At 44.5% G+C, this 16,170-nt stretch overlaps 1 protein-coding gene and 1 long non-coding RNA gene across 8 annotated transcripts in view; one reads left to right on the top strand and one right to left on the bottom strand.

Moving 5' to 3' along the window:
• Positions 1-16,170, top strand: part of FBXW7 (F-box and WD repeat domain containing 7) — a 211,006-nt gene that overhangs the window by 164,515 nt on the left and 30,321 nt on the right. For 5 of the 7 annotated variants that reach the window (XM_056562711.1, XM_056562717.1, XM_056562727.1 and 2 more), the window contains 2 exons: positions 9,861-9,943; positions 14,367-14,508. In XM_056562711.1, coding sequence (XP_056418686.1) covers positions 9,861-9,943; positions 14,367-14,508 — 225 coding nt within the window. Of the gene's footprint in view, positions 1-7,815; positions 8,511-9,860; positions 9,944-14,366; positions 14,509-16,170 lie in introns of those variants that run through there. The other 2 variants (XM_056562762.1, XM_056562756.1) reach the window with 2 other exon arrangements.
• LOC130358875 (uncharacterized) lies at positions 1,174-8,199 on the bottom strand. Its single transcript, XR_008889672.1, has 3 exons — positions 8,070-8,199; positions 3,720-3,887; positions 1,174-2,057 (listed from the first exon to the last, which is right to left on the bottom strand). It is a non-coding gene; the product is annotated as an uncharacterized LOC130358875 (long non-coding RNA).

Below are 16,170 nucleotides of genomic sequence, written 5' to 3' on the forward strand. Positions count from 1 at the left end.
ATACGATGGTAATCCGTTCCAAATGGACCATCGTTTGTTGAAACCATCGTATGTTGAGGGATCCGTGCAATGTTAAGTATAGGACAGTGGTCTACAACCTGCGGACCTCCAGATGTTGCAAAACTACAACACCCAGAATGCCTGTCCGGGCATGCTGGGAGTTGTAGTTTTGCAACATCTGGAGGTCCACAGGTTGAAGACCACTGGTATTGGAGGTTATACTCGCATGTCCCCGCCGCTCCGGACAGTCACCGCTGCCCTGGATTTCGCCTTCCATCGCTGTCGCCGCGTCCCCGAGGTGTCTCCGATGCTCCGGCAAGGCCTCTGCTTCCCTGTCATCCTCGCTCTCACGTCGCCGTCATCACGTCGCTACGCACGCTGCTCCTATTGGATGATGGGACGGCGTGCACAGCGACATGATGACGATGGAGAGCGCTGACGATGCAGGGGATCCCGAAGAGGACGTGCCAGAGCCCCGAGGACAGGTAAGTGATCGTCAGCGGACCACACGGGGCACCGTAAACTGCTATCCGGTGGCAGCTGAAGCAGTCTGCGCTGCCGGATAGCCGTTTATGCGATGGCCCCGACATACAAAAGCATTGTATGTTGATGCTGCCTTCAACATAAACTGCTTTATGTTTTGTATAGACTAATCTGTCATTCAGTTATGCTGGGTTAACACATATCCAACATCCTTTTTTGAGCTGTCCTGGATAGAAATACTAGCTGCAACAAGCTGGAGCTTTTACATTCAAGGTCCCAAGGACCCATGGACCATATGGCATAGTTGCCTTCTGGCATGGTGTTGCAAAATGAAAAAAAGTTTTGCAACATAATTTTTTATATAACGTGCAACTGTGCCTGATCACCAAATGAATGGAAATGAGCCCAAAGCCATTTAAATCCTATATTTTTTATTCAAATCAGCTTGTTGGTATGTTCGGCAACTGCGGCAATATGGAGGTGATGGTATTGGGGCTAGGCTTCTTCTGCAGCATAGACATATGGCGGTGCTCAGACTATAAAAAGTATATGGATATTCACATGACGAAGAAAAATGAAAGCCGGACACTCACCACTTCTTGTCTTCAAGTATTTCTTCTGATAAATAAAGAAACTTGAAGACAAGAAGTGGTGAGTGGCCGGTTTTCATTTTTCTTCGTCATGTGAATACCTATATTTTTATTGTTTTTTTTGTACATCTCAAACATACTGCATAATATTAGATTACATGTATAGTTATGTGCAATGTTTTGGAGAGTTGGGTAACTTATGAAAGGGGAAACCATGTCAGACAAAAGGGCTACAAGTGTTGTAATTGTTGTATGGTCGGTGTTTTCTAAGCCCTAAATCACTGCATAGTAACGGACTGTCCAAGACCACCCCTACCAATAATTCACGTCTCCCTTCACCCATATGGCCTGTTTGTGTATCAGGTCTCATACAGCCGCCAGATGTTACATTCTTTTGAAGGCTTTTAATCATTCATTTCAATGGAAACAACCGAAAGGCATTTCTCATAGAAGTAGGCCTAGTAATATTTCTTAGAACCCCTTCTTTTTTTATGAGGCTCCAGCTAAGATATCATAAACCAAAGTAAACCCTGAATGAAGGAAGTCCTAGCCTTCATATCGGTTTCTGCCGTACATTGATGGAATAGAATGGATCTGCACTAAGAAAATGGAATTGATGATTTGCAACACTTTTGACCGAACTAGACTAAACACATTTCAGTGTGGAGCTTATGCAGATGTTAGGCACGTAAATAGTCTTTTCCCGTCACATGGAAATAAGTATGTGTGTGAAACTGCTTGTCCTGCTGACACCTGCTTAGGGTTAGTCTACACTAGTAATTCTCCTACACTAGAGGAAGACCTCAATGGTTGGTAAGTGTACACCACAAGGGTAATGATCATAGGTTACTGAGGCTTCAAAGAACATGGTGTGACCTCTGCATGCCCGAAATTCCTCCAGATCTGTGAGGGTGTTCAGCCTTCTCCAGACAGCCACATCCCTGGGGCTAGGAGGAGCAGTACGTGCTAGTTAACCCATCCATGCTGAGAAATGAAGAGGGATAAGTTCAGGATCATTTCTTTAGGAGAGAGATAATGTCAAAATGTATACATCCCCTAGATGTGGGCTGCTGTGCGTACAAAGGTTAGGACAGCGCAGCGTGTTTGTAGATTGCTAGGCTAATCCTCTCTTTGTCGCCATTAGATAGATATATGATATTGACAAAAAGCCTGTGTTTACTAGCCCAAAGCAATTGCCACCTCATGTTTCACCAGTACTGAATGGACCTATGTTGTGTTTCTGATGTACAAATATGTCATTGTATTTTATTTGACCCTTCAATGTTTTTAGACCAAGAAAATGTATTTTTTAATTGATATAATTGTCTTAATCTTTACGTTTTACCAGTGTGGTTTCATGAGGGCTTTCTTCGTGTCTGTTTAATTCTATTTTTGGCATTACATAGAAGTAGTTTTTTTTTTTTCCATTTAGATGGGGGTGGGTTGCAAATTAAAGGGCAATCATGCTTTTTTCCTTTTTGCTGTTTACTGTGTGATTAAAGTGTACCTATCATCATTAGAAAATACCATTATAGGATATTTGTAATATACATTAATTAAAAAATGTGTATATTTTTGTCCCTGTAGCTATTGCATGTGTGTCTCTGAGGAGTCCAAATACAGGAAGTGTGGGTGGACAAGCAGGGCTCTGTGCTGTGAGGACAAGCAGGGCTCTGTGCTGTGAGGACAAGCAGGGCTCTGTGCTGTGAGGACAAGCAGGGCTCTGTGCAGTGAGGACAAGCAGGGCTCTGTGCAGTGAGGACAAGCAGGGCCCTGTGCAGTGAGGACAAGCAGGGCTCTGCGCACTGGTGACAAGCAGGGCTCTGCGCACTGGTGACAAGCAGGGCTCTGCGCACTGGTGACAAGCATGGCTCTGCGCACTGGGGACAAGCAGGGCTCTGCGCACTGGGGACAAGCAGGGCTCTGCACACTGGGGACAAGCAGGGCTCTGTGCATTGAGGCTCTTTGATATGCCCCCGACTCATATCAGGATGAGTGACAAGCCAGGAGCCTGCTCAGAGCCCTGCTTGTCCCACCCACACTTCCTGTATTTGGACTCCTCACAGAAGACACACAGGCAATAGCTCCAGGAACAGCATTTTTTCACCCAAAAATATACACACATCTTAACTAATGTATATTACAAATATACTTAAAATGGTATTATCTAGATTATATAAAAAGTTTTTACTAATGACAGGTACACTTTTAAAAGTAAGGTCAGCTTTTTTCAGTATCAAAGTTTTTTTTTTTTTTTGTGGGGGGGGGGGGGGGTCACAATAACAATAGCTTGACCTTAGGCTAACTATTATTGTAAAATGTATTAGTCTTTAACTGTTTATCTGCTAATCTGTGACTCTAGCATCTGAGTTAAAATAATATTACAAGCGTAAGGGGAGGCAGGACATTTTGTTCCTGTTATCAACTCAGCAATCACATGATCTGAAACCATTTTTACAGTAAAATCTTTATATCGAAGTCAATATGGAGTTAAATACTTGGCATGTCCTCAACAAATAGAACAAAGGGACTTGTGCAAATTATTTTATATAATCTTTATGCTTTAAAATAGGAGCTTTTGTGTTGAAGTGTGTTACTTGAGTTAGTCTCAGTCAATGTTACAAAAATCCAACAATAAGTATTCACCCAAAGTGTGTCAAATCATCCGCAAGATGTTGGCAGGAGACATATAAGGCTTCTCAGGCTTCCATGTGCAACTGCACCAGCACTCTCTTATTCAGCCGTCTCCATTCACTGCAGGTCTGGGAAGATCTTGAAGGCATGTATTGACACGGTTTGGTACCCAGCTAGTTACTGTAATAACATAAAATGGTAGAGGTTTGTATAGGTTAGCAGTTCTTTACTAAGAAAAATGTGTATTTGTAGGCGCAATAAACCTCCTCTTTTTGATGTAAGTAATGCTTTGTAAACTGAACTGTAGAAGGCAGATGTTGTCCACCATGAGACACTCCTAGAGGTATTCATGAAATTATTATATTGCTTAATGGATTTTTTGGGCGTTCACGTAAGTGAAATTATATTTGTTAGCACTGTATTACCTGTGCCCTTCACTACCCAGTTGTAGAGGGAAACCCTCTTGATGGACAGGGTAAGGATATTGGGGGAGATTTATCAAAACCTGTGCAGAGGAAAAATTGCTGAGTTGCCCAAAGCAACCAATCAGATTACTTCTTTAATTGTTCAGAGGCCTTTTCAAAAATGAAAGAAGCAATCTGATTGGTAGCTATGGGCAACTTAGCAACTTATCCTCTGCATAGGTTTTGATAAATCTCCCCCATTATGTACAGTCTGGAGGGGGTCTAGAGCCCACATGTAGTGGCACAATCTGCTCCTAAGATTTTCTAGATTTTCATGTGAAGTAGTTTGTGGGAACCAATGCACCAAGAGTTGTAGCACAGCATTGTGAAGCTTGTGGCCATACATGTAAGAGTAGAGTAGTTTCTTTTGTATGGCCATAGACATGGAGAAACACTTCCACCTTTGTCTTTATGGTGGCATGTCACATAGGTTAAGCACAATGGAAAACTCTTTTCCCCTACTAGGCACATTCTCCACCAACTTAATTGAGGTAATGGGGCCCTGCAGCAAGATTGTATGTAAGACCGGTTCAGGAAACTTGTGAGAAATCTTGTATACTAAAGGCAATGAGGACAACTTTTCCAGTTACTTTTTTTTTTTTTTTTTTTTTTTAAGTGTTGTGCAGCTGTCATTTCAGGTAACTTTTTGGAAATAGATGTACAACGTGTAAAGTATCTCACATAAGTGAGTGCACCCCTAAGTGGAAATGTCCAAATTGGGCCTAATTATCCATGTTTCCTCCCCGGTGTCATGTGACTTGTTAGTGTTACAAGGTTTCAGGTGTGAATGGAATAGGTGTTTTAAAGTCGCTCTCACACTCTCTAATACTTGTTATTGGAGGTTCAAAATGGCACCTCATGGCTAATAAGTCTCTGAGGATCTGAATTGTTGCTTTACATGAAGATAATCTAGGCGATAAGAAGACTGTCAAAACCCTGAAATTGAACTGCAGCACGGTGGGCACGACCATACCGTGGTTTCACTGGACAGGTTCCACTCAGAACAGGCCTTGCCATGGTCAAACAAAGAAGTTAAAAGCACATGCTCAGCTTCATATCCAGAGGTTGTCTACGGGAAATAGACAGGAGTGCTGCCAGCATTGCTGCAGAGGTTGACAAGGTGGGGAGTCAGCCTGTCAGTGCTCAGCCCATACACAACTCTTCTGCAGGACTGTCATCGGAGAAGGAAGCCTCTTCTAAAGATGACCTTGGTCCAAAGAGACCAAGATAAACTTATTTGGTTCAGATAGTGGCAAGGTATGTGGCACCAACAAGGTGAGAAGTACAAAGACAAATGTGTGGTGGCACCCAGGTGCGAAGTACAAGTGTCTTGCCTACAGTCAAGCATGGTGGCGGGAGTGTCCTGGTATGCGCCTGCATGAGTGCTGCTGGCACTGCAGATCTTCAGTTCATTGAGGGAACCATCAATACCAACATGTACTGTGACACGCTGAAGCAGAGCAAGACCCCTCCCTTCAGAGACTGAGCTGAGGGCAGTATTCCAACATGATGACCCCAAACACATCTCTAAGACAAATACTGGCTGCTAAAGAAGCTGAGAGTAAAGGTGATGGACTGGCCGCATATGTCTACAGACCTAAACCCTATTGATCTGTGGGGGAGCACAAGGTCTCTAACATCCCCAAGTTTAATGAACTCTGGTGAACTCCATGTGCAACACCTATAAGGCAGTGCTCAAAGATAATATTTTGTATGGTCACCATTGACACTTTGGGGCCAATTTGGACATTTTCACCTTGGGGTGTACTCAATTTTGTTGCCAAGGTTTAGACATTGATGGCTGTGTGTTGTTATTTTGAGGGGACACAGCATTAAATACTTTTACAGGCTGTGCACTACTTTAGTCTGCTTGCCAAATGCTAAATTTCCATTCTACCATGGTCTCCTAACCAGTCCAACCATCTACCATGGTCTCCTAACCAGTCCAACCATCTACCATGGTCTCCTAACCAGTCCAACCATCTACCTTAATCTCCTAACCAGTCCAACCATCTACCATGGTCTCCCAACCAGTCCAACCATCTACCATGGTCTCCCAACCAGTCCAACCATCTACCATGGTCTCCCAACCAGTCCAACCATCTACCATGGTCTCCCAACCAGTCCAACCATCTACCATGGTCTCCCAACCAGTCCAACCATCTACCATGGTCTCCCAACCAGTCCAACCATCTACCATGGTCTCCCAACCAGTCCAACCATCTACCATGGTCTCCCAACCAGTCCAACCATCTACCATGGTCTCCCAACCAGTCCAACCATCTACCATGGTCTCCCAACCAGTCCAGGCATCTACCATGGTCTCCCAACCAGTCCAGGCATCTACCATGGTCTCCCAACCAGTCCAGGCATCTACCATGGTCTCCCAACCAGTCCAGGCATCTACCATGGTCTCCCAACCAGTCCAGGCATCTACCATGGTCTCCCAACCAGTCCAGGCATCTACCATGGTCTCCCAACCAGTCCAGGCATCTACCATGGTCTCCCAACCAGTCCAGGCATCTACCATGGTCTCCCAACCAGTCCAACCATCTACCATGGTCTCCCAACCAGTCCAACCATCTACCATGGTCTCCCAACCAGTCCAACCATCTACCATGGTCTCCCAACCAGTCCAACCATCTACCATGGTCTCCCAACCAGTCCAACCATCTACCATAGTTTGACAGCCAGTCCAGGCATCTGTCATAGTCCTCTTGCCAACACAGCCCCCTATAGTTCTCCAGCCAACATAGCCCTCTACAATCTATTATTGTATACTAGGTAGCCTGTTGGCTCGGTACCTGACTGCATTACCTCTGATGGAGTACACACAATGGCCCTCATTTACTATTGCAAACCCGACATGTTTTGTATGTCTGTATGCGCCAGAATTTTTAAAAACCCCGACTAACTCTCCATTTTGGTTAGAAAATCCGAAAAAGGGGCGTGACCATCTGGAGAAGGGGGCATGGTCACTAGAAAGGTGCGTGTTCCCGACATTTTCACAAAATCCCTACATATTTACTAAGGTTTCCACAGAAAATGTGGTGGATTTCAGGAAAACCAGACAGATCAGAGCAGGTGTAAAAAAAAAAAAAAAAAAAAAAAATTAAAAAAAAAAGGGGAAAATGTAGGGAAAAGCGAAAAATATAGGGAAACCTTAGTAAATACTGTGGAAATAAATTGTAGGGAATTAAAACCCACAAAGAAACCTCCACAACACTCTTAGTAAATCAGGGCCATAATGTGAACTGTGCCTTATAGGTCCAGCAGACCTATAGTTTAGAGAAGTGTTTCCCAAGCAGGGTGCCTCCAGCTGTTGCAAAACTACAACTCCCAGCATGCCCGAACAGCCTTCGGCTGTCCGGGCATGCTGGGAGTTGTAGTTTTGCAACAGCTGGAGGCACCCTGCTTGGGAAACACTGGTGTAGAGAAGTGCTCAGTAGTCAGGTGCCGTGCTGTCAGTCACGATGAGATTGGGGGAGGAGAGGGGTTCCCCCAGGGTGATCCTCGTCTTGTCCTCGGAGAAGTTGGGAGTTTTAGCCCCGGGCGGAGGGAAGGTGCGGCTGCCGCGGTCCCGCCCTCCGCTCTGTGCTGACAGGCTCCGTGATTCTCCATGTAATTGATGTGTGGGCTGTGGAGCTAGAGCCCGGACTGCACCATTGCGGCTCTCTATACAGGGGAGGCGTCCTCGGCTCTGTGGCTTGTAGGAATGCGCGCAGCTGAGTGACTCCCCCCGTGTTCCTCCGGGTGGTGCGGGCCTCCCGTCCTGAGTCTCTGGAGTTGCTGTCAGCAGGGATACGGGCTGTGTGTGCGCTGCTGTGTGGTGCCGCCTGCCGTCCTCTCCTGACGTGTCCGAGCATGTCCACAGCACACACTGCGCTCACACACTCACCTGGATACGGGCTCTCCTCCACCACAAGCCGCTGAGCAGGGACCTAGTGCGGAGACACCAGCACCGGCAAACATGGGCTTCTACGGCACTTTAAAAATGATCTTTTACAAAGTAAGTAGCGAGCCGTGCCGCCCTGCTCGGGGGATGTGAGCGCTGCCGGAGAGGTAATGGGGATGCAGAGGAAGGTGATGAGATGGAGCTGTGATTAGGCAGCATCCTCCCCCTCTGCAGATGGCACATACACTGGCATAGGAGAGAGCGCTCGTCTGGTCACCTTCATCTGCATGCCACTTATCTGGGGGGTGCAGGTGGCGACGACTCCTCGGAATACATGAGCAGCCTTTTGGGACCTGTGTCTTGGTAACAATGCCCTCGGCGGGGTTACAGTATTGTAAACTTCCAGGATGGGAGCGATTCTCCAGCTATTTGCCCACCAGTCTGGTAAGATTCCTGCCAAGGTTATCTACCCCCCAAACCGCATGGTGTGATCACTCCTCATGTGTGTGTGTTTACCCTTCTATGTGATGTGGATGGTGACCCCCAGATGCAGCGCCTCTCCTTGGCACCTGCCAGACGTCTGACTTATGGCACATATATATATATATATATATGGTCCATATACATAAGACGTGAGAAGTTTCAGTCCACAGGTTTATTAAGCCTCCCAGACAAGGTTATCCGGCAGCAGAGTATGGTGCTGAATATTAATCCTGTCCTGTAGTAGCCATGGAGTCCTAACTTTACAGGACACTATATGGCGGCATAAATTCCCAGTAATCCTATGATTTGTCTTATCATAGACCCCCCTTGACATATAGCTGGGCATCCCCTTGCCCTTGCCACCGTGGATGCCTCCTGTATATTGTATAGATCTGAGCCGTGTTGTTGTGATCGTGTAAGATGGTCGGTCCCGGGAGTCGCTGACAACAAATCTATATTTTAATGACTTTCAGCGGTAATTACATTGGAGACCCTGTCTTGTGTGGAGCCGGATGGATCCCACTCGGTTAGAGGAGCCAGAAGGAAGCAGCTCGTTTCTAAATTGAAATGAAAGCTGCGGCTTCCTCATTGTAGAAACCAGGCTTTTCATCCATGCAAGAAGAACCACATGTTGGCAGGGCATGGCTGAACATGAGTCCTCACAGCAGTCTCATTATGGCAGGTCACATTCGTGTAAATGGCGGGCAGCCCAGTATTGTCGTTTTTTTTCTTTTCTTGTAAACTCATTTCATATGTAAATCCTAAATCGCTTGGAAGTTGTGAAGTTTTCCATCCGCCTACTTCTGCATGTCTTATAGATGACTAATGAGGTGTGTTTTTATAGCAGTGTGACTCCAGCTGTTGCAAAACTACAACTCCCAGCATGCCCGGACAGCCGAAGGCTGTCCGGGCATGCTGGGAGTTGTAGTTTTGCAACAGCTGGAAGCACACTGCTTGAAAAACACTCTTTTATAGGGTCAAGCAGGACGTGAGATTATTCCGTAAAGCTTATAGACTATTGTCTTGGCGATATAGCAACAGGTTCACTCATCATGGATGGTTGTTTTAACACTTTTGTAGCCGCTTTCAGTAGAATCGTGGAAAAGATTGTATTTAGTGACATTTCATCATGTATCTCCATCTTCTGCCTAATAAGTGTTTTGTACAGATCCGTCTAAATCCACTTGGCTGAATTGGCATTTGTTTTCCCATTTAGTTGTTTGACACCATTTGTTACACAAGACTTTGATGCGTTGTTACCAGTGATGCGCTGTTTTATACATTTCTTTCTTTTTTTCTTTTTAATTGCAGATGAAGAGAAAGTTGGACCATGGATCCGAGGTCCGTTCTTTCTCTTTGGGGAAGAAACCCTGCAAAGGCTCGGAGTACACAAGGTAATTAGATTCAGTAATAGGCGCTTTGGTCCTGCCTGGAGTGTACATCCTGCCTCACCAGCTGCTGAGCTGCTTCTTTAGTTTGGACACAGCTTTGCTTTCATTACGGCTCCAGAGGGAAGGCTCTAGTCGTGAATAACAGCAGATTAATTGGTGGCGCTACTGAAAATCCAACGTGGGGAGATTGAAGCAAAGCCATCGCCGTGGAGGTGGAATCACGAACTACAGTCGTCTTTTCAGTACCACTCTGGCTCTCTTACTTTAAAGATACTTTATCATTTTTTTTTCACCGCATTCGGTCTTATAATTTGGCGCTTTGTTCCACGTTTTACATAAAGCCCTCTGCCAAGTCGCACTGATCGGAGCAGTTCTGATAAAACACTGACGAGAACTGTTTGTTTTCTTTTCCATTGTTTGTGGTTACTAGAATGCAGACAATATAAATATTAGTAAACTTGGAGCATTGCTACACATATATATATATATATATATATATATATACACAGTATGTGTGTATATATATATATATATATATATATATATAGTGTGCAGTAAGAATCACCAGATCCTTCTTGTTGCCCTGCCAATACTTTCTAGATTCTCTTTAAACATCCTGGGCCTTTTTTTTTATATATATTAACTGGCTCCAGACTTGTAAATTACTTCTATTAAAAATTCTTAATCCTTCCAATAGTGATTAGCTTCTGAAGTTTTCTGTCTAACTGCTCAATGATGTCACGTCCCGGGAGCTGTGCATGATGGGAGAATATCCCCATAGGAACTGCACAGCTCCCGGGACGTGAGTCATCAGAGAGCAGTTAGACAGAAAACAGCTCAACTTCAGAAGCTAATAACTATTGGAAGGATTAAGATTTTTTAATAGAAGTAATTTACAAATCTGTTTAACTTTCCAGAGCCAGTTGAGATGGAGATAGATATACATATCTAACGTTTTGGCCTGGAATACCCCTTTAAGGTCCCCCCCAAACTATAAACTCCATCCTCTGTTCAGGTTCTGCCCATATCTTCCTAATAGAAGTGCGGTCCTTCTCTATAGCCTGACAGTAGTCCCTCAAGTTACAATATTAATTGGTTCCAGGACGACCATTGTATGTTGAGACCAGAACTCTATGGAAACCTGGTAATTGGTTCTGAAGCCAGCAAAATGTCATCAAAAATAGGGAAAAACATGAGGATTAAAGAAAAATAAGTAGAAAACTAATATAGATAAAGCAAATCCTTACATATAAAAGTAATAAAGATCTGCTGGGAGCTGTAAATCACTAGGTCAGTGTTTCCCAACCAGGGTGCCTCCAGCTGTTGCAAAACTACAACTACCAGCATGCCTGGACAGCCCTTGGCTGTCCGGGCATGCTGGGAGTTGTAGTTTTGCAACAGCTGGAGGCACCCTGGTTGGGAAACAATGGTTTATGGAGAGGACAGGAGCTTCTTCAGGGTCCTATACAGTACACACAGTGTCCCAAATGGAGCCACCCTTACCTGGTGTCCAAAGGAGCAGCTAACTCTGGCACAGGTAAGGAGTAGTACAGAACATGTAGTTCCTCCCTGTACTGTAGGGGGCGCTACCAGACACCAGTCAGTGCTTGTACTTCAGTAATACAGGTGATTTACCAGTAAAATACCCATTCCGATTGGTCGGTTCTTCCAGCCATTGACACGCTTCACAGATCTGGACTGTCCGTAGCATTGTATGTTGAGTCTGGTTTCAAGTTACAATGGTCCAGAAAAGACCTTTGTATGTTGAGGCCATTGTAAGTTGAGGGATCACTGTATGTGTTCCCCAACCTTTAGGTTGTCTAGGCATGATGGGAGTTGTAGTTTTGCAGTTGCTGGAGAGCCACAGATTGGGGAACACTGCCCTGAATTCCCTTGTGGTTCCCCCATGTTCTAACAATACAACCAATATCTCATATGTATCTTGAAATATAATACATCTCAGGTTCTGTTGAAGCCCTTTCCACTTCCTTTCTGTCAACGCCACGTTGTGTCGAGGGTCCACCATTTGCTGTGCATAAACACAACATTGTTTGGTCCCCCTCCCCATTGAGGTTTCTCAGTGTCTGCTCAGTAAGCCCTAGGTTGCTTAGAGGGCTTCCCATGTGCCTGAGGATGAGCTTGAAGCCTTTACCAAAGCCATTTCAGTAACCCTTAGATTATTTGTGTCTGAAGGTCTAGTGAAGCTCATCAGTAGACTCAGATTCTGTTAGAATTTCCCATATGAGCTACGAATGAGTGTAAGGTTCTGGTGAAGCTTTATCAATGTTCTGTTAGTAGACTCAGATTCTGTTAGAATTTCCCATATCAGCTACGAATGAGTCTAAGGTTCTAGTGAAGCTTTTTTCACGTCTTCACAATAAATCTGAAGGTATATATTTAAGACTCTGGAACAGAAGTACGGAGGCCATCTATTCTTTGATGCCTTTAGCCTTGCCTGCTCTCCTGCTGTCCCTGGCACTTCACACACTTGTTCTCTACAGTCATGGTGAATGGTTTCAGGCTGAAATTTGCATGACCTCACAGTTCCCTACAGTGGCAGGTTCTAACACAACCCCATACATGCTTCATTTAACCATCAGAATGCCAGTGGAGTTTTACAAGCAGCCGTACATGTGCACAACCAGCCTCCTTGTCCCCTTCTGCAGTGTTTTTTTTTTTTTTTTTTTTTTTGCCCCACCATTGCTATTATCTCTTCCCATAACTTGATTTTATGGCATTTCTCAAGTGTCCAGTTAGCTGTTTCGTATTTGTTTTCCGAGTGAAATGCTACACAATTTTCTGCACACAGCGTTATTTATAAGCTTACAAGAATGTGACCACTTGATACCCCCAGAGGAGCAATCAGTTTAGCATAATTCATTAAAGCTTTCACACTGCGATTAAAACCAGAAGTCTTTTATATGAATCTTAGTAGGCCCCAGAGTATACGTCTGCTCTGAAAGGTGGCGAAACACAAAGCCATTATTGTAATAAAAGCTTTACGTATGAACACATCAGAAGGGATTCCCTGCCTTTAAGAGCTTCCACCGGTGTTAATCATTGGAAAATGAAAAGAGCACAGCGACTTTGTAAGGCATGGAGACATGGAAGAAGAATCACGATGTAAACGGAGTCGTGTATACTTCTGTTAAATCTGCACTTATATAGAAAAACTTTCCTTATGGAAATACAATGGCTACATCCCTTATGTCTCTATGCAGAATCAATGACAGCTTACGGAAATAAACTAGAGAGTCATTAGCTGAAGTAGCTTTACCATTTAACCCCTTTAGAGTCGGCAGCTGGTTAGACGGTAATCTGTGACTCTGAAGAGCGGAGTGTTAGATTAGTAAGGGGTAGAGTACATGCCCAGTGGGAATGTTAGCTATAAACGTACGTGCCTGGGAAACTGATTACATGCTTGACTAGCGTGACGTCCTCACTCAGTGCCCCCAACTTTGAGTGACAACCTGAACGGCCTCTATCAAGTCAGATTTTTTTAAAGGTGTTTAAATAAAATTCTTGAAGCCCCACAATAAAACTAATGACTTGAGAAATAATGTAACATTATTTAGATGGATACATATCCATGTTCACTATATTACTGTCATCCTACCTGATGAAGAAATGAAATAAAGGGGTACTCTGCCCCTAGACATCTTATCCCCTGTGGAAAGGATAGGGGATAAGATGTCAGATGGCGGGGGTCCCGCCGCTGGGGACCCCCTGGATCTCGGCTGCAGGACCCACCTGTTGCGGCTTCCGGAAATGCTGGAGGTGAAGCCTCCAGCATTTCCGGAAGCCGCAACAGGTGGGTCCTGCAGCAGAGATCCCGGGGGTCCCCAGCGGCAGGACACCCGCCATCTGACATCTTATCCTTTCTACAGGGGATAAGATTTCTAGGGGCGGAGTACCCCTTTAAGTTTTGCACCAGCAAGTAGCTTTCTTACATCACAGCCATATTTCCTGCATTGGGGTAAATTCACATGCGGCTAATTGTTGCCCAAATTTTACCTGTTCATCCAAAACATCTACATTCAGATTACAGAATGAACCTTATTTTCAGTTTCAGAAATCTCTGCAGCAATTCTGCCACACGTTAACTCTACCTTAGAATAGGGTCACATATATCATTTTTTTTGCTGCTTATTTGCTAATGCTGGTTTACTTGCCCATTGAAGCTACTGGGTAGCAAAATGGGCAGTTGATTTAGCTACCCATTGACTTTATTGGGTAGGAAAATCCGAAGCAGAAAAATACGACACGTGTGACCCTGCCCTTAGAGAATATTTTTTATTGTTGTTGTTTTATATGATTCCAAAACATTCTGTAGCTTCTTGACTGTTATCACAGAGGGATATTGCTTACTTCTGTTTGACACGAGGCTGACCTTTTATGTGGTTCTCACGTATTATTTTGTCTGTAGTACGACAGGTCTTGTGCCATGTACAGCAACACCTACAACATTTGGTGACTTACGGGCGGCAAATGGGCAAGGTCAACAACGACGTCGAATAACATCAGTACAGCCACCCTCAGGCCTTCAAGAATGGCTGAAAATGTTCCAGGTATCCTTTTTTTTTTTCCTTCTCTTTTCATTCCATCTGACTTCATTGCAAACTTGTTTTGCTGAGTAGGCCATGGTGGTTCACAATTATTTGGGCATAACCAACGATACTGTCAGTACCAGTGCTGTCATGCCACATTCTTTCTGTAATTAAACAAAGGAAATAAATGAGTTACATTTTAGATTTGTAACCTCTTACATATGTAGAGTTTGCTCACCATGATGGATCGTTGTTGTCTTTTCCTTGTATGTACTTTATCATGGGCACAGGAGTAATGAGAAGGTATTTTTAGGTCTAACTTAAAGGGGTATTCCGGCTTTATACATCTTATCCCCTATCCAAAGGATAGGGGATAAGATGTATGATCGCAAGGGTCCCTCTGCTGGAGACCCCCTTGATCTCTGTGCAAACCCCGGCATTCTGTGCTGGGCGCGGCATCCAAGACGGTGACGTCACGGCCATGGCCCCTAGTGAAGTCATGCCCCCCATTCATGTCTTTGGGAGGGGTGTGACGGCCATCACGTCCCCTCCCATAGACATGAATGGAGGGGCGTGATGTGACGTCCCTGTCTCAGACGCAGCGCCCAGCACAGAATGCCTGGGGCTGCACAGAGCTTGCGGGGCTCCCCAGAGGTGGGACCCCTATGATCATACATCTTATCCCCTAGCCTTTGGATAGGGGATAAGATGTATAAAGCTGGAATACCCCTTTAAGTTCTGATACAAAACACCAGCGTTCTGGATTTGTAAAATTCATTGTTTCTAAGGCTTCTAATTCTTCATAACTGTTTGAGCTTATGCAGGATAAATACACTCATTAGGGGGAAAAATAAAACTTTTCCTGATACTCATTGCTGGGTATTTCGTCTATTTTCTGGCACATGTGAAAGAATTAAAATTTTGGGGATTTTTAAGAAAAAAGGCAGCTTTTTTTTGTTGCAAAAGTGGCAAATTTTTGGTTCAGAAATAAGCACTTTAAAAGAGATATTTTGATGCAGGGAACAAAACTCCAATGGGATTCTGCTGTTTAGTGCATACTTCGGCATTCTGCAGCGGAATTCACCCAGCAGACTGGACGTCCACTCAAAAGTGTGGACATGTTAGTTTTTTGGGTAGAATACCTCTAGACTGCATTGCCGTCAATGAGGTGCATGTCCTACCATTAATTATTTTGGTGGCAACGGCTGCAAGCGGAATTCTGCTGCTTGAATGTCCAGTTTGGATGAGCCCTTACAATGTGCCAAGTTAACGACAGCGTGCTCCGCTTTCAAAAAGCAAGCCTCTGAAAACAGCAGAAAACACAAGCAGCTTTGCCCTGTAGCCCCATTGTTCTGCTGCAGGTTCCCTTCATTTTCTGCCTCATTAGTTTTTGTGGCCATAATTTGAGCAGCTCTGGCCATAGTCCTTTTGTAATCTGAATGCGAGCAAACATCTCTGTACTTTTGACAGAGCGTACATTCAGAAGGTCACAGCAAAATTGCTTAATACAGGGATAGTGTTTGTCATGGCAGAAGCTGTTAGACCAAGTTCTGTGATAAAAGCATACAGTACGTACTTGTGTTGGGTTTCTATAAATAAAGGCAGAAAGTTTATGTGAAATGCACAGCTTGAAGCGGCCAGTCACTTTGGTCTGTAGACCTTGCATAGAGGTCCTAATGATGG

This window comes from Hyla sarda, chromosome 1, assembly GCF_029499605.1.
Source record: "Hyla sarda isolate aHylSar1 chromosome 1, aHylSar1.hap1, whole genome shotgun sequence".
NCBI lineage: Eukaryota > Metazoa > Chordata > Amphibia > Anura > Hylidae > Hyla > Hyla sarda.